General features: G+C 49.2%; 1 protein-coding gene across 1 annotated transcript in view; it reads right to left on the bottom strand.

Moving 5' to 3' along the window:
- DNAH9 (dynein axonemal heavy chain 9) overlaps window positions 1-16,347 on the bottom strand; it is a 141,846-nt gene that overhangs the window by 50,448 nt on the left and 75,051 nt on the right. Inside the window, 6 exon segments of the mRNA XM_041465912.1 lie at window positions 932-1,072; window positions 3,634-3,798; window positions 5,948-6,152; window positions 7,978-8,303; window positions 9,935-10,123; window positions 13,646-13,765. Coding sequence (XP_041321846.1) covers window positions 932-1,072; window positions 3,634-3,798; window positions 5,948-6,152; window positions 7,978-8,303; window positions 9,935-10,123; window positions 13,646-13,765 — 1,146 coding nt within the window.

Raw genomic sequence — 16,347 nt, 5'->3', positions numbered from 1 at the left:
CACTGATACTGAATGCATTATTAAATAATTGCAGAATGCATTTTCCTGCTTAACGTTTCTTTAAATTGTGTTAAAACACGCTGCAGAGCAGCACATAAATCTTTGTGTTCTAATTTATAATGGGCTCCCAGCTGTGTGGCAAGTATTCTGAAATCATCCCTGTGCATCTTTACACAATGTTTTATGATCTGTCATCAAAATTTATTAGATAAAAACATTTCCCCCAATAATTTTCCATGTATTTATACACGCTGCTAATGTTCACTGGAAAACATAAAACAAACTAACTGCAGGAGACACAGATTAAAGGTGAAACCTCAGGAACCCCTGTATCTATTATGTACGTGAGAAGGATGAATCTTTCAAAAGCCACAAAAGATATTCTGTACATTTTTTCTGATAAAATTACTTCAACAAACGAGTCGTAGCTATCAAAAGGAAAAGCTTCTTTGTGGATGAGGCTCAACGTTTTGTAGTGTCTCCTCAATTCCTTTTTCCAGGTCACTTGTCAAGGTAAGAAATTGCTTGGAAGAAGCTGTAGACCACGATGCTCATTTAACCCTCCATCCCCCAAAATACCTTTCTTACACAACAAAAAGTTTGCCCTTGCATAGAATATTAAAGCTGCAACTTTTTCTAGACAGGGTTTGGAGCAACCTGGGATGGTGGAAGGTGTGGAACAGGAAGGGGTTGAACAGGATGGGCTTTAAACCCCTTCCAACCCCAACCTTGTGTGGTTCTGTGAGACTGTGACTGCAATTCTGATTTCATGGACCCCACAAGCAGAGGGCAGGAGGGCAGGTACCTTCAGGGAGAACTGAATTCTGGTTTCATGGACCCCACAAGCAGAGGGCAGGAGGGCAGGTACCTTCAGGGAGAACTGAATTCTGGTTTCATGGACCCCACAAGCAGAGGGCAGGAGGGCAGGTACCTTCAGGGAGAACTGGTACATGGGGTGCACGGCGTGCAGCTCGCTCATGGTGAAGTAGAGCATGGCGGCGCGGCAGGCCGCGGGCCTGTACTGCTCCCTGGCCTCGTTAATCCTGCCTTCTGTCACCTTAAACTCCTGCACCTGCAGGGAAACACAGCACAATTCCTGTCACAACCCCCCTGGGCAGTGCCCACAGCCCTGCCACACTTGTGGCTGCAGCTCTCTGCCACAGAGAGGAACACAACTTTCCCAGGCATCGTGAAAAGATCAGAGGAAAGAATGAGAGACAATTCTTACCTTAACTTACTTCACCTGATATTGTGCACATGTGCAATGCGTTATGAAAATTTGTTTACCAAAGGGTGGTTTCTTAATTAACCAGCGGTAATGGTGTTTTAACTAAAGGACCAATCAATTCCGCCTGTAGCTAAGGTATAAAAAAGAGCAATGGGTTTCTTAATAAAGAGAATTAATCATTCTCCTGTAATACATGGAGTCTATACTAATTATTACCCATCTGGGGACCTGTTGCAACAACAGACACTGGCCACAAAGCCATTAGGGCAAGCCACAAGTGACCACCACAGGACCAGCCCTGCCAGGCTGGAGCTGCCCTCCCCAGCATCCTCTCCCTCTGGAACCTTCCATTTAACTGCATTTTCCACCCAGTTGCCCAATCCCCTGTTTCCTGAGTCCCCTCCAGACTTCTCCCTAGGTTCCCTGCTCTTTGCTGGCTGGAATTCATTTTCTCATCAATGAGTTCCTCGTGCTAATTGCCTCCCTCCTGTGCAGGCCATTAGCAACCCTGGGCTGAGCAGCCCCAGTGCTGCTCTCAGGCAGCTTCCCCAGGGGTGAGAGCTGATAATTTAGAGCAGCTCTTTGCTGCCTTTCCTCAGCAGCACCAAACCCCCCTGGGCAGGGCTCTGCAGCTGCTCTGAGGGACATGTGGAAACCTTCTTGGCAGAACCATCACCTCGGTCCTGTTTGCCTTTTCATTCCACCTCAGCAGCAAGAAGTGCCATCCCTGAACCTCCTGGGGTTTATTTTAGTCCCAGGCTGAGGACAGGCAGTTCTAACCCCATAATCAGGAGCTGCTGGGACAGCGCTGACCCAGCCAGCCCTGCAAACTGTGCAATGGGATCACAGAATTCCAGAATGGATGGGGTTGGAAGGGACCTTAAAGCTCTTCTCATTCCACTCAGGGACACCTTCCACCATCCCAGGCTGCCCCCAGCCCTGTCCAACCTGGCCTTGGACACTTCCAGGGATGGGGAAGCCACAGCTTCTCTGGGCAATCTGTGCCAGGGTCTCCCCACCCTCACGGCCAAGAATTTCTTCCTAATATCTGATCTACATCTGCCTATTTTCAGCTTGAAGCCCTTCCCCTTGTCCTACCACTGCAAGAAGTCCCTCTGCAGCCCTTCCTAGGCTTCCTGGGGCAGAGCAAGCCAGCAGGGCACCCCAAGGAAGCACAGGATGAGCCTCAGTCTGCTGTGGGGTCTGTGGGATGAGCCTGTTTGCACATCCCCACGAGCAGTGCTGGGCTCAGGAGCAGCTCTGCCAAACTCAGAGCCAGAGCTGGGCCAGACAGATGCTCTTCATCTGTAGAGCAGGGAGAACTTCCAAAGCAAGGAAAATGTTGGCTGCACACCTTTATTTGGCTAGGCAGACCAAAAGGAGAGTGAGGCTTGACTTGAAACTCTAACAGGGCTCTTCCACAGCATTCCAGGTGGGCACAAACTCATAAATTCAGGTGTAAACTCTAAATTCATGCCTTGCTGGCACTGCTGGCAGTGAGCAGCTGTACAGCACAGCTGGTTTGGAGGGTGAAGCGCTTCCAAAACACTGACTTCAAGGGGGAGATGCCAAGCTTTCCACATCAAAAAATCCCTTCAACACCTCTTCTGGGGGTTCAAGAAATCCCTCCCCAGGGAGCTGAATGCACCTGATGCACCACAAATGCAAAATAATTCTTATTTTTAATGGAGAGAGGATCACTCAAGTGTCTTGGTCACTGACAGGGAGGAGAGAGCAGTTCCAGCCTGGGCCAGGCAGAACATGGGCCAGTGGCTGGAGGAGGGCAAGTGCTCTGGAGATGGGGGACTGCAGAGAGAAACACCTGAACATCCCCACCACAGTCCTGGGACAGTCCTGGCATGGGAATCACACTTCCCAAGTTCCCTCAGTGGCAAGGAAAAGCCTCTGGGCATTTACCTAAGCCCATGCAGCCAGCAAGGGCAGCTGGGCAGGTGGCAGTGCTCACACAAATGCTGATTTATACTCTGAGGAATGGAAGGGTATGAAATACCTGAATTCTTTTAGATTTACTCGAGATCACAAACTCCCCAGACTGCAGCCCCTGGTCAGTAGTAAAACCCAGCCTAACTGAGGCAATGTGATGTACCCAGGATTATGCTGGAACAGCTTTAAGCTGCCTTGATACAGTGTGTAAATTTTATTGTCTTCACATCAGGCACCGATGTTTTCTCTTGGTCTTAAATAGGTCATTTAACACAAAAAAAGCTCCAAAGAACTAAATGGCCTGGAGCTCTCCAGAATGGAGAGCATTTACAATTTATACCAATTTCTACTCCCTGCTCAGCAGACGGAGCAGAGATGGGCAGAGCAGAGGTTACAATCCACCCAGAAATCCTTAAAGGACCACAGACATGCTTTTCTCCAGGCTATGACCACCCTTGTACCTTCTCCACAATCTCTGCAGCTGTCCTCTTAGTGCTCTCCAGGTTCTCCACCAACGCTGTGTCTCCCAGGAAATTCCCAGATGCTGATGACAGCCGAGAGAGCAAGTTGTCCTCCAAAGTTTTCAAGGTGATCTTGAATCCATTCTGTTGCTTTGTGAGATCTGACTGCAAATAATAAATCCAGGAAGCTTTAGCCATAAAGCATGAGTTAAAGTAAGGATGAATCACCTTCACACGGGAACAGACTTCCCGCTGACAATTGCCATAGCCCAGCAGTGCTGATTCCTGCTCTCCTGGGAATGGACAGAGTTCTGGGATCTGGGATCACTCCTTACCCAACAAGCTAGCAGCTCAGAGAAACCTGGAACAGCACAGAAAGCGCATGGAACAGCACAGAAAGCACCTGGAACAGCACAGAAAGCACCTGGAACAGCACAGAAAGTACCTGGAACAGCACAGAAAGCGCCTGGAACAGCACAGAAAGCACCTGGAACAGCACAGAAAGCACATGGAACAGCACAGAAAGCACCTGGAACAGCACAGAAAGCACATGGAACAGCACAGAAAGCGCCAGGAGAACCGATCCCTGTTGCTAGAAATGTAGGAAAACGCTGGAAATTAATCAGGAATAAAAGACCTTTATCCCCATCTCAAACACATATCCTGTGGCTTTGTGTCTCATTTCTTGGGGTCAAGGCAGCCTGGAGAGCCCCAGCTGCTGCTCACCCCTCCTGCTGACCCTCTGCTCTCAGCACTCCCACAGCAGTCCCACCAGCTGTGGGGAACACGGGGTTAAAACCTGATGCCAAAACCAGCAGTGAAGTCCTGGGGGTACCAGTGTGAGCATGAGGAGATCTCAGGCTCACAAGTGAGGGCAGAGCCACGGCCTCTCCTGTCCTGCTCCCATTTGTGTTCTGCCCTCGAGGTCCTACTGGCACCAGTGGCTTACTGGGCTACAACTGGGAAGAGAGAGGCACTTCCAGCCCGGGCCAGGCAGAACATGAATGAGCACGTGCAGTAAATTTATTCCCACTCTTAGAAAATATTTAGGATTATTCATATTTGTTACACTGCTAAAGATGTCGTCAGAAGGGAGGATTTTCTTTATAAAACTGCTTTGAAATTAAAGCCATACTTATTAAGAGAGAGAGAAAATATTTTGGCCTGTTACAAAGTGGGAGGAAGAACCAGAAGAGAAAAATATCATTGCCAGCCTCACAATATTTACAGAGAGGATCCTTTACCACAAATGCTGAAAATTGAGCGAGATTAATCCTGCTTCCAAAATTAAATCTGTGAAGTCCAGAAAAAAACTGAAGTAATGAGAAACTCAGCTTTCAGTCACAAGAGGAGGAGGAAAATAAAGGGAATTTTTTTGAGAAAAACCTTGAAAATGAAGTACAAGGGTTATCAAAACACCAAGAAAAGAGAAGGCTGAAGGAAAAAAAACAAAACTCTCAATGCTTGTTATACAAGGGAAGTCTGATTTTGTGAGGAGCTCAGCAATATCTGCAAGCTGGCATGTGAAATGCTGTTTGTTAAAAATAAAATAAAAATTAAAAAATACCAATAATAGAAATAAAAACTAAAATAAAAAAAGAATTATGATAATGATGATTGTAACACTTGCTCCAATGTAAATGCCCAAGTGCTGACCTTCAGCTCCTCCAGGTCAGGCCTCTCAGTGTAGATCAATAACAATAACAACAATACTAGTAACAATACCAATAACAATATCAATAATTACAACAAGTATAATTAAATTATAAGGGTAATAATGATGCTGCTGATGATTTGTGCTTGCTCCCAGTGACAATTCCCAGGTGCTGACCCTCAGCTCCTCGAGGTCAGGTCTCTCAGTATAGACCAATAACAACAATACTAATAACAATATCAATAACAATATCAATAATTATAATTACAATTATTAAATTACAAGTATAATAATGATGCTGATGATGATTTCTACGTGCTCCCAGTGACAATCCCCAGGTGCTGACCTTCAGCTCCTCCAGGTCGGGTCTCTCAGCATAGACCAATAACAAGAATACTAATAACAATATCAATAATTATAATAATAATTATTAAATTACAAGTACAATAATGATGCTCCTGATGATTTGTTCTTGCTCCCAGTGACAATCCCCAGGTGCTGACCTTCAGCTCCTCCAGGTCGGGTCTCTCAGCATAGACCAATAACAAGAATACTAATAACAATATCAATAATTATAATTACAATTATTAAATGACAAGTACAATAATGCTGCTGCTGATGATTTCTACGTGCTCCCAGTGACAATCCCCAGGTGCTGACCTTCAGCTCCTCCAGGTCGGGTCTCTCCAGGCGCACCACGCTCGCCAGCAGCTGCTCCTCGAGGCCGTCGCGGGTGACAGAGAAGTTGATGAGGGTGCACTGGGCCTGCAGCTCGGGCTGGTAGTGGGGGTTTGCCAGCTTGGTGTGCAGGATCAGGCGGAAGGCAGGGTGCAAGGCGCACTCCTTGTCCCCAATCTTGATGTACCTGGAGTTTCAGCAGAAGGAGCATCAGCCAGGAGCTGTCACCACAGCACACGTGGTGGTCTCAGGCAGTGGCAGCACCAGATACTTGGCACTCCTCACAGAAATAATGATTTAATTCATACTGGGCACACTTCAATCAATTCTGATTTAAGGTAAAAACCCAGAGAGTCTCTCCTGAGTTTTGGATCCTGTTTAAGGAGGCTCAGATTTTCCAGCAGTGGCACAACCAGTCCAACCATGAACTCTCCTGGCTTGGGCCAGAGGCTGAATTCTGCCTAAAATTGGAGCTGCAGGGAGGAAAAGCCTTTCAGCCTCGAGCTTTTCACTGGTCATAGCTAAAATTACCCAAAATGTTGGCTCTGAGCAGGCCAGCCCTGCAGCTGCACTGAGTTTGCAGGTGAAGCCAGGTGTGCAGAGTGGTGGCTGCCATTCCCAGGAGGTGACACCAGCCAGGAAAACCCAGCATCCTCCTGCTCAGCACTGCTGACATGCAGTCTCAAGCTCACAGGGACCCCAAGAAATTCCAACATTCTCTGAAGCCAAGTTTAACCCAGCCCAGAAATCCAACCATGCCCTGGGCTGTATCCAATACAAAAGCTAAACCACACATGACACCTGCAGCGACCCCCATGGAGGATGTCACAGGTCTACACAAGCCTGTTGTCCAGAGCAGCTGTGGCTGCCCCTGGATCCCTAGAAGTTTCCCAGGCCAGGCTGGACAGGACTTGGAGCTCCCTGGGATAGTGGGAGGTGTCCCTGCCCAGGGCACGAGGGGAACTGGATGGTCTCTAAGGTCTCTTCCAACCCAAGCCAGTCTGGGATTCCGTGATACTCAGCCTCAGCTCACTCCATCACCAGCTTCAGAGGAGTTTCTATGGCAACAGAGCCAAGCACTAAACAGACCCTTGATTTAATAAGAGATCTGTCATTTTGGTAATGAACAAGCAGATAATGTGAGCAGATACAGCGGCAGGTTTCCCTCAGTGTGACTGGCTCAGTGCAGCTGAGTGCCCAGCGCTCACCCAACACCCTGGGCAGGCACATCTCATGCTCCCTTACGTGGGCACTCCTCCTACCAATCAACCTATTAAGCCTAGTACCATACACATTTCCTCCAACCACCCAAGTACCCATAAACCCAGCCTTGGCCTTCCCCCTGTGACTTGCCACACGTCTCACAGGCCTGCAAAACCAATCTCCTGCCTCCCTTGGCCACCTCTGAGGCTCCCAGAAGGCACCCCAATGTGGAGACAGATAGGCGTAGAGAGGCATCCCTTGAATGGGCGATGGTAAGATCTTCTCAAACCCTCCTGGACTGAGAAATCCTCCTTGGCCATGGTGAGTTCTCAGCATGCTTTGGAACCCCATGTAGGTTTGTTGGGACTGATTGTTTTTTCCCATTTGTACCACCCACATTTTTCCCCATAAAACCCCCTGTTTCTGCCCTGTTCAGAAGGGAGCTGCTGTCATCCTTTGCAGGATGCTGGAATAAAGGAACTCTGTGGAGCAACTACATGGTGTTCCTGTCTCTTTGTCCCTGGTGGCCAGGGTACACCTTGCATGGCAGAACTGAAATCACTGCTCAGAGCTGAGCTCTCTGCCACTTGCTGAGGTTACCTGGTGGCTGAAGGACGGCCTGAGACCCCTAGAAAGCTGTCTCCTGTGAGACCTCTCTCTGGGAAGGTTGTGGGTCCAGGTTGAGCCATCAGACCCCCAACCAGCTGCCAACACCATTGCTGCCAGCCCTCATCCCAACCAAAACAACAAACCTGATCATTTGTCCTCTAGCTGTGGGTGTGAGCTTCACAGCCAGCCCCACAGCAGGCCGCCCCCTCATCCAGCTCACCTCCACAGCCACGACCGCCCCATTCTCAACAACGCCAGCAGCCCCTCCTTCCAGAGAAGGACGACGTTACCCTTTCTGCCCCGCTGGGATCACGCGGAGCCCTTCTCCATGGGTGCTTTTGATCCACTTGCTGCCCTGCAGCTGGGGGTCCACCAGGAGGGGCCAGCGCTGGCAGCTGCTCAGGATGGCGGCGTTCTCGCTGGACGTGCAGTCGGCCGGCAGGCCCTGGTTCCGCCAGGCCGCCACGGCCGCCTCGTCCGCCAGCACCGACAGCGGCTCCAGCCGCGGCGTCACCGGGATCGGCACCTGCCGGGCAGACAGAAAGGCTTCCTGGAGATCCCAGGGAAAGCTGGCTGAGGTAAAAAGTGGTTAAGTTGTGTTTATCCGTGTCAGCAGCGGTGGGATAAGGAGGTGTGGAGGGGATTTTGCTGCTCTGCCCTGTGCTCAGGTCAGACCTCACCTGCAGAGCTGCCCTAGCCCTGGGGAACAGCTCAGGGAGGAGCTGGAGCTGCTGGAGAGAGCCCAGAGGAGGCCATGGAGATGCTCCAGGGCTGGAGACAGGTTGGGAGAGCTGGGAGTGCTCACCTGGAGAAGAGAATGCTCCAGGGAAACCTCAGAACACATTCCAGGACCTAAAGGGGCCTGAAGGAGAGCTGGAGAGGGACTGGGGACAAGGGATGGAGGGACAGGACAGAAGGTGAGTTTGATGGGATATTGGGAAGGAATTCTTGGCCGTGAGGGTGGGCAGGCCCTGGCACAAGGTGCCCAGAGAGGCTGTGGCTGCCCCTGGCTCCCTGGAAGGAGATGTTCAGTGACCATAAAGGGTGCTCAGAGTGATCAAGGCCAGGTTGGATGGGGGCTAGAGGAAGGTGTTCCTGCCCTTGGCAAGGGGGTTGGAAAGATGATTTTAAGGTGCCTTCCACCACAAAGTATTCTGTGATTCCATGATTTATCAGTGGTTTCCCCTTATAAAGGATGTTAGCAGTCTGGTTTTGTTTCCCAACCCTGTTGTACAAACAATCCCAGGGGTTTTGCCCCCCACAGCCCAGCCCCACTGGCTGGGGTCACTCCCTGCCCTGTTCAGCTCCCTGAGCCAGCTTGGAAGGATGGAATTAATGCCCTCCTAAGGCTGCTGTTGTGTTACAAACCAGCATCAGCAGCTCCAGAAACACTTCTCTGATAGGGGAGGCCATTTCTGGGTGTGCCAACCAGAGCTACCTGTGCCAGGTGTCTGAGCAGAATGGGCCTTTCATTTCCATTTCATTGGAATTACAGGCACTTCTTTGACATTTCTAAGCACAGTCAGGTCATTTTTGAAATCACATCTTAACTAAGTTTCTGGCTCAGTGTTAAGAAATGCAGAATGAAGTTTTTCCTCTCTCAGCCTAAGGAACTGTCTGCTTTGGTCAGCCCTTTGATTTGGGCATCTCTGGGACCTTATTTAAAATCTTCTTGGCACCATTTGTATGAGAAACCTGTTAAAATTAGTGAAATATTAAACAAGTTTCAAGCACAATGATCTCCATCTGGTCCTAACAGCAAGACATGGGTAAAACCAGCTGAGAGGCATGGCCAGCACGACCAGAGCTCCTGTCCAGAATGAAAAAACACCTGGAGTTTTTCCAAGCCTCCTGGAGATCTGGCAGTGAGCTCTGCCTGCTCCAATTCCTTCTCGATATCCCCCCTCCTTCACGGCCATGGACAAAACTGCAGAGCTGGGCTCTGTGTTTGGCATTTTCCTGTGCACATGGAGGAACTTCATCGAGCAAGGACACCACATTTTCCCCAGGGAGGAGTACATGGCCACATCCTGATCCTCCCTCCAGCTTGGTGAGGACACAGTGATGTCCCTCACCTGAGAGATCCCCTGAGGGGACCAGGATTTGTGGCCACATTAATCCCAGAAACCATGGCTTCTCAGAGCAGTCAGGACTTACTTCTAGCTGGTGCAAATAGGGCCTCCAGATGCCATCCAGGAGGTCCTGGCGGTATTTCCTGGTGAAGTAGCCCAGGTAGGACACAAAGGCTGTGACCAGCAGGACATCTCCACACAAGGTGCTCTGCTGCTGTTTGAAGTCCTTCACAGCCTCAGCCCATCTCACATTTTCAGAGGCGAGACCCCCAACCTGCAAATTCCCAAGTCAAATTGATCATTTGCACAATCATGGAATGTGAATCTGACCCAGTCCTGTCTCTAGCAGAATTCCAGCTGCCTCCTGAGGTTCAGAGCCACCTTCACATTCCCAACACGAACTCACTGCTGTTTCTATGGTGTTGGTTGTCCTGCAGACACTTCAGATCAAACAGCTCTCTTTCCACCCTCTTGTACCTCCATTCCCCCTGATAAACAGCCAAGATTTCCTGATAAACAGCCAAGATTTCCTGATAAACAGCCAGGATTTCCTGATAAACAGCCAGGATCTCCTAAGCCAAGAAGTTATTGGGTTCCCCTCTGAAACCCCCACCCCAGGCCCAGCTCTCCTGCAGCTGACAGCAGCCCTTGTCCTGGGAATGCTGCACACAGAAGCACAGCTCTGGACACAGCTTCCCACAGCTGCAGACTTCAGGACCTTCTGACCCAGAGCTCAAATCCCTGTGCTTAACAGCCACTGATGGTTTTTGACTCCATGACCGAGTGTAAGCCGCTGTGGATATCAACCCAACTTTTGGCACCTACAGCATCCCGTGGGCAGGAAATCCACAGTTCAGCTGAGCTTTCTGTATAAAAGTACATCCTTTGATGTGCTGCCTGAACTTTTCAGTTGCTGAAACATTTGTCCAGTGCAAAACCAGGGAACAATCCTGCTGGCACCAGCTTCTCTGCACCACTCAGGATTCCAAGCCCTCAGCACCCCTGTGCTGTCTTTTTTTCAGGTTGAAGAGCTTTAGCCTCTTCAATAATTCCTCAGACAGAAGCAGCCTTTTGATTTTCCTTGCAATCGTTATCTGCACCGAGTGATGCAATCTTTATTATCTGGTTCCTTTTATTGTTGCTGGCTCTGCACCATTTCCCGTTCTCCTCCAGCCTTTGAGGTGCAGCAGAGGGGGTGGTGGTAATGCTGCACATTCAAGATTTATTTAGAAGGTATTCATAGAGCAAGATGGGTATTTTTCTGTTTTGTTCTCCCTTCTTTTCCTAATAAACCCTCATATCCGGTTTCAGAGGGGCTTTGGGTTTGGTGAGGGCTTTTTGCTTCTGGGAGCACAGAGCTCACAGCTCTCTTAACTCCATCCTTTCATTCCTGAGTGATAACAATCAGCTCAGCATCACTTACAGGCCATGTGAAGTAAAACCTCATTTCTCCAATGTACTTTACATTACATTTATCTACATGGTGTTTCATCGCTCCATCACTTGGGATCGTTTTTGCAATTCTTTACAGACTGTTGACATCATCACTGCGGAGCCGTGCGACCTCCCACACACCAGCTCATTTATGATTCATGCAATCACAGAATCACAGACTGCTTTGGGTGGGGAGAGACCTTAAAGGTCATCCAGTGCCACCCCCTGCCATGGCAGGGACCCCTCCCACTGTCCCAGGCTGCTCCAGCCCTGTCCAGCCTGGCCTTGGGCACTGCCAGGGATCCAGGGGCAGTCCCACAGCCCCTCTAAGACAAAGAAGTCTTTATTGATCTGATTTTTCTGGTACTTGGAGGTGCTTCCATACTCCTAATTAATTTTTTCATGTTACTTTTTATCTCCTTAGATCCTGGAAGTCTTTTCTTCTCCTTTGCTTGGATCATACTCTAGTGCCACTTTTAATACATTTAAGACACCCCAGGTGTCTCCCACCTCAGGTCCTAGAAGTCATTGGAATTCTTTCTATTTAGCAAGAGGCAAATTAAAAGCTACTCCTTGGATTACCTTTGGCTCTTTGATAATGACAGAGAGTGAACAACCATTCCTCACCCACCTTCTGCACATCAGTCATGATTTTAGAGGCTTCTACACCTTTTCCAAAATGAAGAGCCCTAATCCATTCCCTCTCTTCTCATATGGAAGTGGTTATGTACTTTGTTGTAGCTTTTCTAGGTTGCCCACAGCCTCCTTAGACAGACAGGGTGGTCACGTGTGGGATGTAGGCACTGACAGACCCAATACAATGATGCTTAACTTCTGTTTCCTGAGGTTTTTTCCTACCAATTAGTAATATTCAATTTGTCTTTTTTCCTCCTGTCAAGTGCCATGCTGCTGTTCCTGAGAACTCTCTGCAAGAACTCCAAGAGCTCTTCTGTGAGTGATAATAGTGCAATTAGGGCCTATCCATGTAACTGCATGATTACAGTTTGTTTTCCCTGCACACGTTATTTAGCATTTGTCATCACTAAATTTCCTCCTCTACATTAGCACACACCCCCTCACAAACACCACTCATCAGCCAGCCTCCCTTTCTGGTGCACATATCCTGTCCTTTGGATCCTGGAGCATCTTGCTTAGGCCATCTGAAGTTCTTGAGATGCCAGCCTGGCACTGTGAGAGCCAGGCTTGCCTCAATCCCCCAGGTTCATTTGTCAATCCAAAGCATCGCTCTCCACGTTCACTTGCATTCCTTACACAACTTCAGCCGTGTTTGTTTCAAAGTCTGGGAACTCATTTCTGCCCACAGTCACACCAGTGACACCTCCTGAATGTCAAATGAGCTGCACACCAGCGAGGGCTGTCGGGTCCTGCTCCCAGATCAAAGCCAGGGTGGCACAGGAGACGGTGTGCAGTGCACAGCAGGAAGTTGGGATGCAAGCAGTTCCTTGACTGCAGAAATGATGAATTTTTGACAGTATAAAATCACAGAATTGTTGGGACTGGGAGTTGTTCCCACCTCATGGGGTGGGGAAGAGATGTAACCAGCATGGCCTGGGATGTGGTGGCACAGAGTCACCATGGAATGGATGGGGTTGGAAGGGACCTAAAACCCCATCCCACCCCACCCCTGCCATGGCAGGGACACCTCCCACTGTCCCAGGTGCTCCAGCCCCAATGTCCAGCCTGGCCTTGGGCACTGCCAGGGATCCAGGGGCAGCCCCAGCTGTGCCAGGGCCTGCCCACCCTCACAGGGATTTCCTCCATATGTCTAAATTAAATTTCCCCTCTTGCAGTCTGAACCCATTCTCCCTTGTCCTGACATTACAGTTCCTGATGCAAAATCCCTCTCCAGTTCCTCGTAGGGCCCCTCTCTAATACCTTTGTATTCTCACTCAGAGAAGACTGAGGCTTTTAGAGATCTTTTCGCTCTAATTCTTGTCATTTCAGGCCCTGCAAAGCTACGGGCATGTTCACACCTTTGTTTTTATGATACCATTTTTGACTCACACTGTTTTGGCCCGTCAACACCTGCTCACACATTTAAGCCCCAAGAAGGAGCTGAGAGTTGTGATGGCAGCAGAGCCAGGCACTTTAATGAGCAGAGCTGCCCCAAACCATCTGGAGTACAACAGCACTTTCTGCAGCTGCCTCTCCTGGTTTTGTTGAGAAAGAGAAGACATTCTGCCACAACCTCATGCAAACAACCTCTTTAAAAGCATTTTCACTGCTGAAACTTGCTGCAGTGCAGGAAACACTCCCAAAAGCATGAGAGGATGGGACGTGCTGTGTGCACAGGGCTGAGCCCAGCGCTGGTGCCACCAGAGCTGCCCTTGCTGGCACTCACCAGGCGGTTGGCGAGGGTGATGGTGCAGGCTGTGGCTTCAGCCTCCTGCTGGCACCTGAGTTTGTCTGACGTGGCCTTCTCAAACCGGGCTGTCAGCTTGCCCAGGTTCTCGTTGAGGCGCTGTGGGTGAAAAACAGAAGAATTCAGGAACAGCATGGTTTTAGCAACTCAGGGAGGAGCTGGAGCTGTTGGAGGACTCCAAAAGGCCATGAAGACACTCCAAGGGCTGGACTCCTCTGCTCTGGAGACTGAGAGAGCTGGAGGTGCCCAGCCTGGTGAAGAGAAGGCTCCAGGGAAGGTTGGATCTCCTGGGACAGGGGAAGGTGTCCCAGCCATGGGAGGGGTGGCACTGTATGGGCTTTGAGATCCCTTCCAGCTCAAACCATTCTGGGATCCTGTGATCCTGAGCAAACCCCTGTCCAGAGCTGGCCAAGCTCCAGCCCAGCCCATCCAGCCAGGGCTGGCACCAGGAGCCAGCACCGAGCAGGGCTGGGCTGGGCTGTGCCACTGCTTGGAATTCACACCCTTGGCACAGGCAGAGGCAAAGGACACACAAAATGAATTTACTTGGGGCTCCTAGCTGAGCCCTGATCATGAGTGCTATGGCTGATCAGCAAGCAGGCAGCTAAGGAACCCAAATTTGACATTTCCTGATGCTACAGCCCCTTGTGTCTGAGCAGTCCTTGAGGCTCTGCTGATTCCCCAAGTCCTGCTCAAATCCCCAAGGGGCTCCTGGAGTTCTGCCTGAACCCTCTCCAAACCATGCCCTCACACTGTTTCCAGCAAGGAATAGAATAAATGAATTAAATGGTTCTGCTCTGAGAGCTGCCCCACTGAGGGGCAGCAAGAGCCAAAGCACCTGCAGAGAATACTGGAGAGCCCTGTTCTTGGGCAGAGTTGTTCACACTGGGCTCCAAACCAAACCAACAGCTCCCACAAGCACTTGGAGCATTTCACTTCTGATAAGAAAAGTAATAATTGATTTTATCTGCACCCAATGCAGACTGCTTAAGGCTAAACTGCTTGTAAATCACTTCAACATTGAGCTACACACTAGAAACAAACCTGAAAATGAAAAAGGATTATATTAGAGATCTCTGCAGCTCTCCTGGATACTGGCAAACACAAAGCAGCCTCTCCTTGACCTTCCTTGGAACAATAACACCAAAAGTTTCTGTCCCTGTGTGCATGTGGACATATCAGCCTACAAAGGCTCATGTATATCATATTCTCCTACAAAAGCACGAGCTGATAATTGAATTTCTATAGAATATATGCATATATCTGGTCTGCAGGGCCCCACCAGGGGCACACAAATACAGCTCTGTGCAGCCGTGGACACACCTTTCACTCCTACCTCCAGCAGCCTCAGGTGTAGAGCACACAATTCCCAGGCAGGAAAAAAAGACAGAAAGTCCTTAATGTTCTGGACAACAGGAATTTTCTCATTTGTTAATAAAAATGAGGATGAGACAGCTTGGGGCCCAGCTGTGAGCAGGTATGAATCAGCACCCAGCAGTGAAGCTATCCAAGAGATCCCAGATAAGTAAGGATGTACCTCCACATCCATCCCATGCTCCCCTGCATCCCTCCCCATCTGCAGAGAGGAGAGAGCCCCTCATCCAGGCAGTTTTGTAAGAATGAGCAGCAGTAATCTCCCCAAAGATTGCAATTTTCTTTAACAAAATCCCACTCCTTTAAAAAAAAAAAAAATAAAATAAAAAGCCCAGGCATAAAAAAGCTTTGGAGAAGAGCAGCATAAAGGGATGAAAAAAGTTCCCCAGCACTGTATGGCACATCTGAGGTGGGAGAATTAGACACCAAAGCCCTATAAATCCATCCCTGCTTCAGGTGCCTCCTTTCATCTGCAGCAGGAAGGGGCGACCAGAGAGTTCTGCACCATTTTCTTGTATTTTTAGTTAAAAAGTGTAGTAAGCATTTTAAGAATGATAAGCCCTTGAAAACATCAAGGGAGTGATGTGTTTTCTAACAGGGTGAGGTGCTGGTGGAGGGGCTGAGGGGAGCAGAGGGGCCTCACTCACTGGGACCCTGCCCAGGTTGTGGGTGCAGCCCGACAGCCCAGCCATGGAGGGGATCCCACTCCCAAAGAGAGATCCCAAAACACCCTAAAACCAGAGCAGCTGCTCCCCACAGCCTGTTCTTAGCAGGTATCCTGCTGGGAGGGAGCAGGGAGGAAAGCAGGAAAAAGAAGCAGGATGTGTTTTTACATAGAGATAATTTTCTGAAGGCAAATGATAAAGGTCTCACTCTACACTCTGTGGAAATGCACTTTTAATCACACTGTAATTTCTTCTATTCAGAGATTTTTAAATTTCTTTTTTTTTTTTTTTTTTAAGTAGCGAAAATCCAAATAACATCCAAGATGTGCTGCCAGGGAGCTGTGCCGTGACAAATGAGGCTCCTGCAAGAAGCAGTTGTCATCCTGCAAAACCAGGGACTGAGTGTGCAGCCAGCCCAGCTCTGTGCTCCCAGCACTGAATCAGCCTCCAGTTCCCATCCCCTGCCCTGTGCAGCACACTGGGAACACCCTGGTTTGAGATAATGAGTTTTCTCAGGGCCCAGGAGAAGAGGCAAATTACATTAAAAAAATTAAGTGGGAAGAACAAGGATTCCTATTTAGCCTTCCTCTTTGGGTGCAAGCAAAGCTGGAGAAGAACAGAGGAAATTTAAAAAGCAATTCT

The sequence above is a fragment of the Pyrgilauda ruficollis genome, unplaced genomic scaffold (assembly GCF_017590135.1).
Source record: "Pyrgilauda ruficollis isolate IOZ18807 unplaced genomic scaffold, ASM1759013v1 scaffold194, whole genome shotgun sequence".
In the NCBI taxonomy this organism is placed as follows: domain Eukaryota; kingdom Metazoa; phylum Chordata; class Aves; order Passeriformes; family Passeridae; genus Pyrgilauda; species Pyrgilauda ruficollis.
This window is presented reverse-complemented; position numbering and strand designations above follow the sequence as displayed.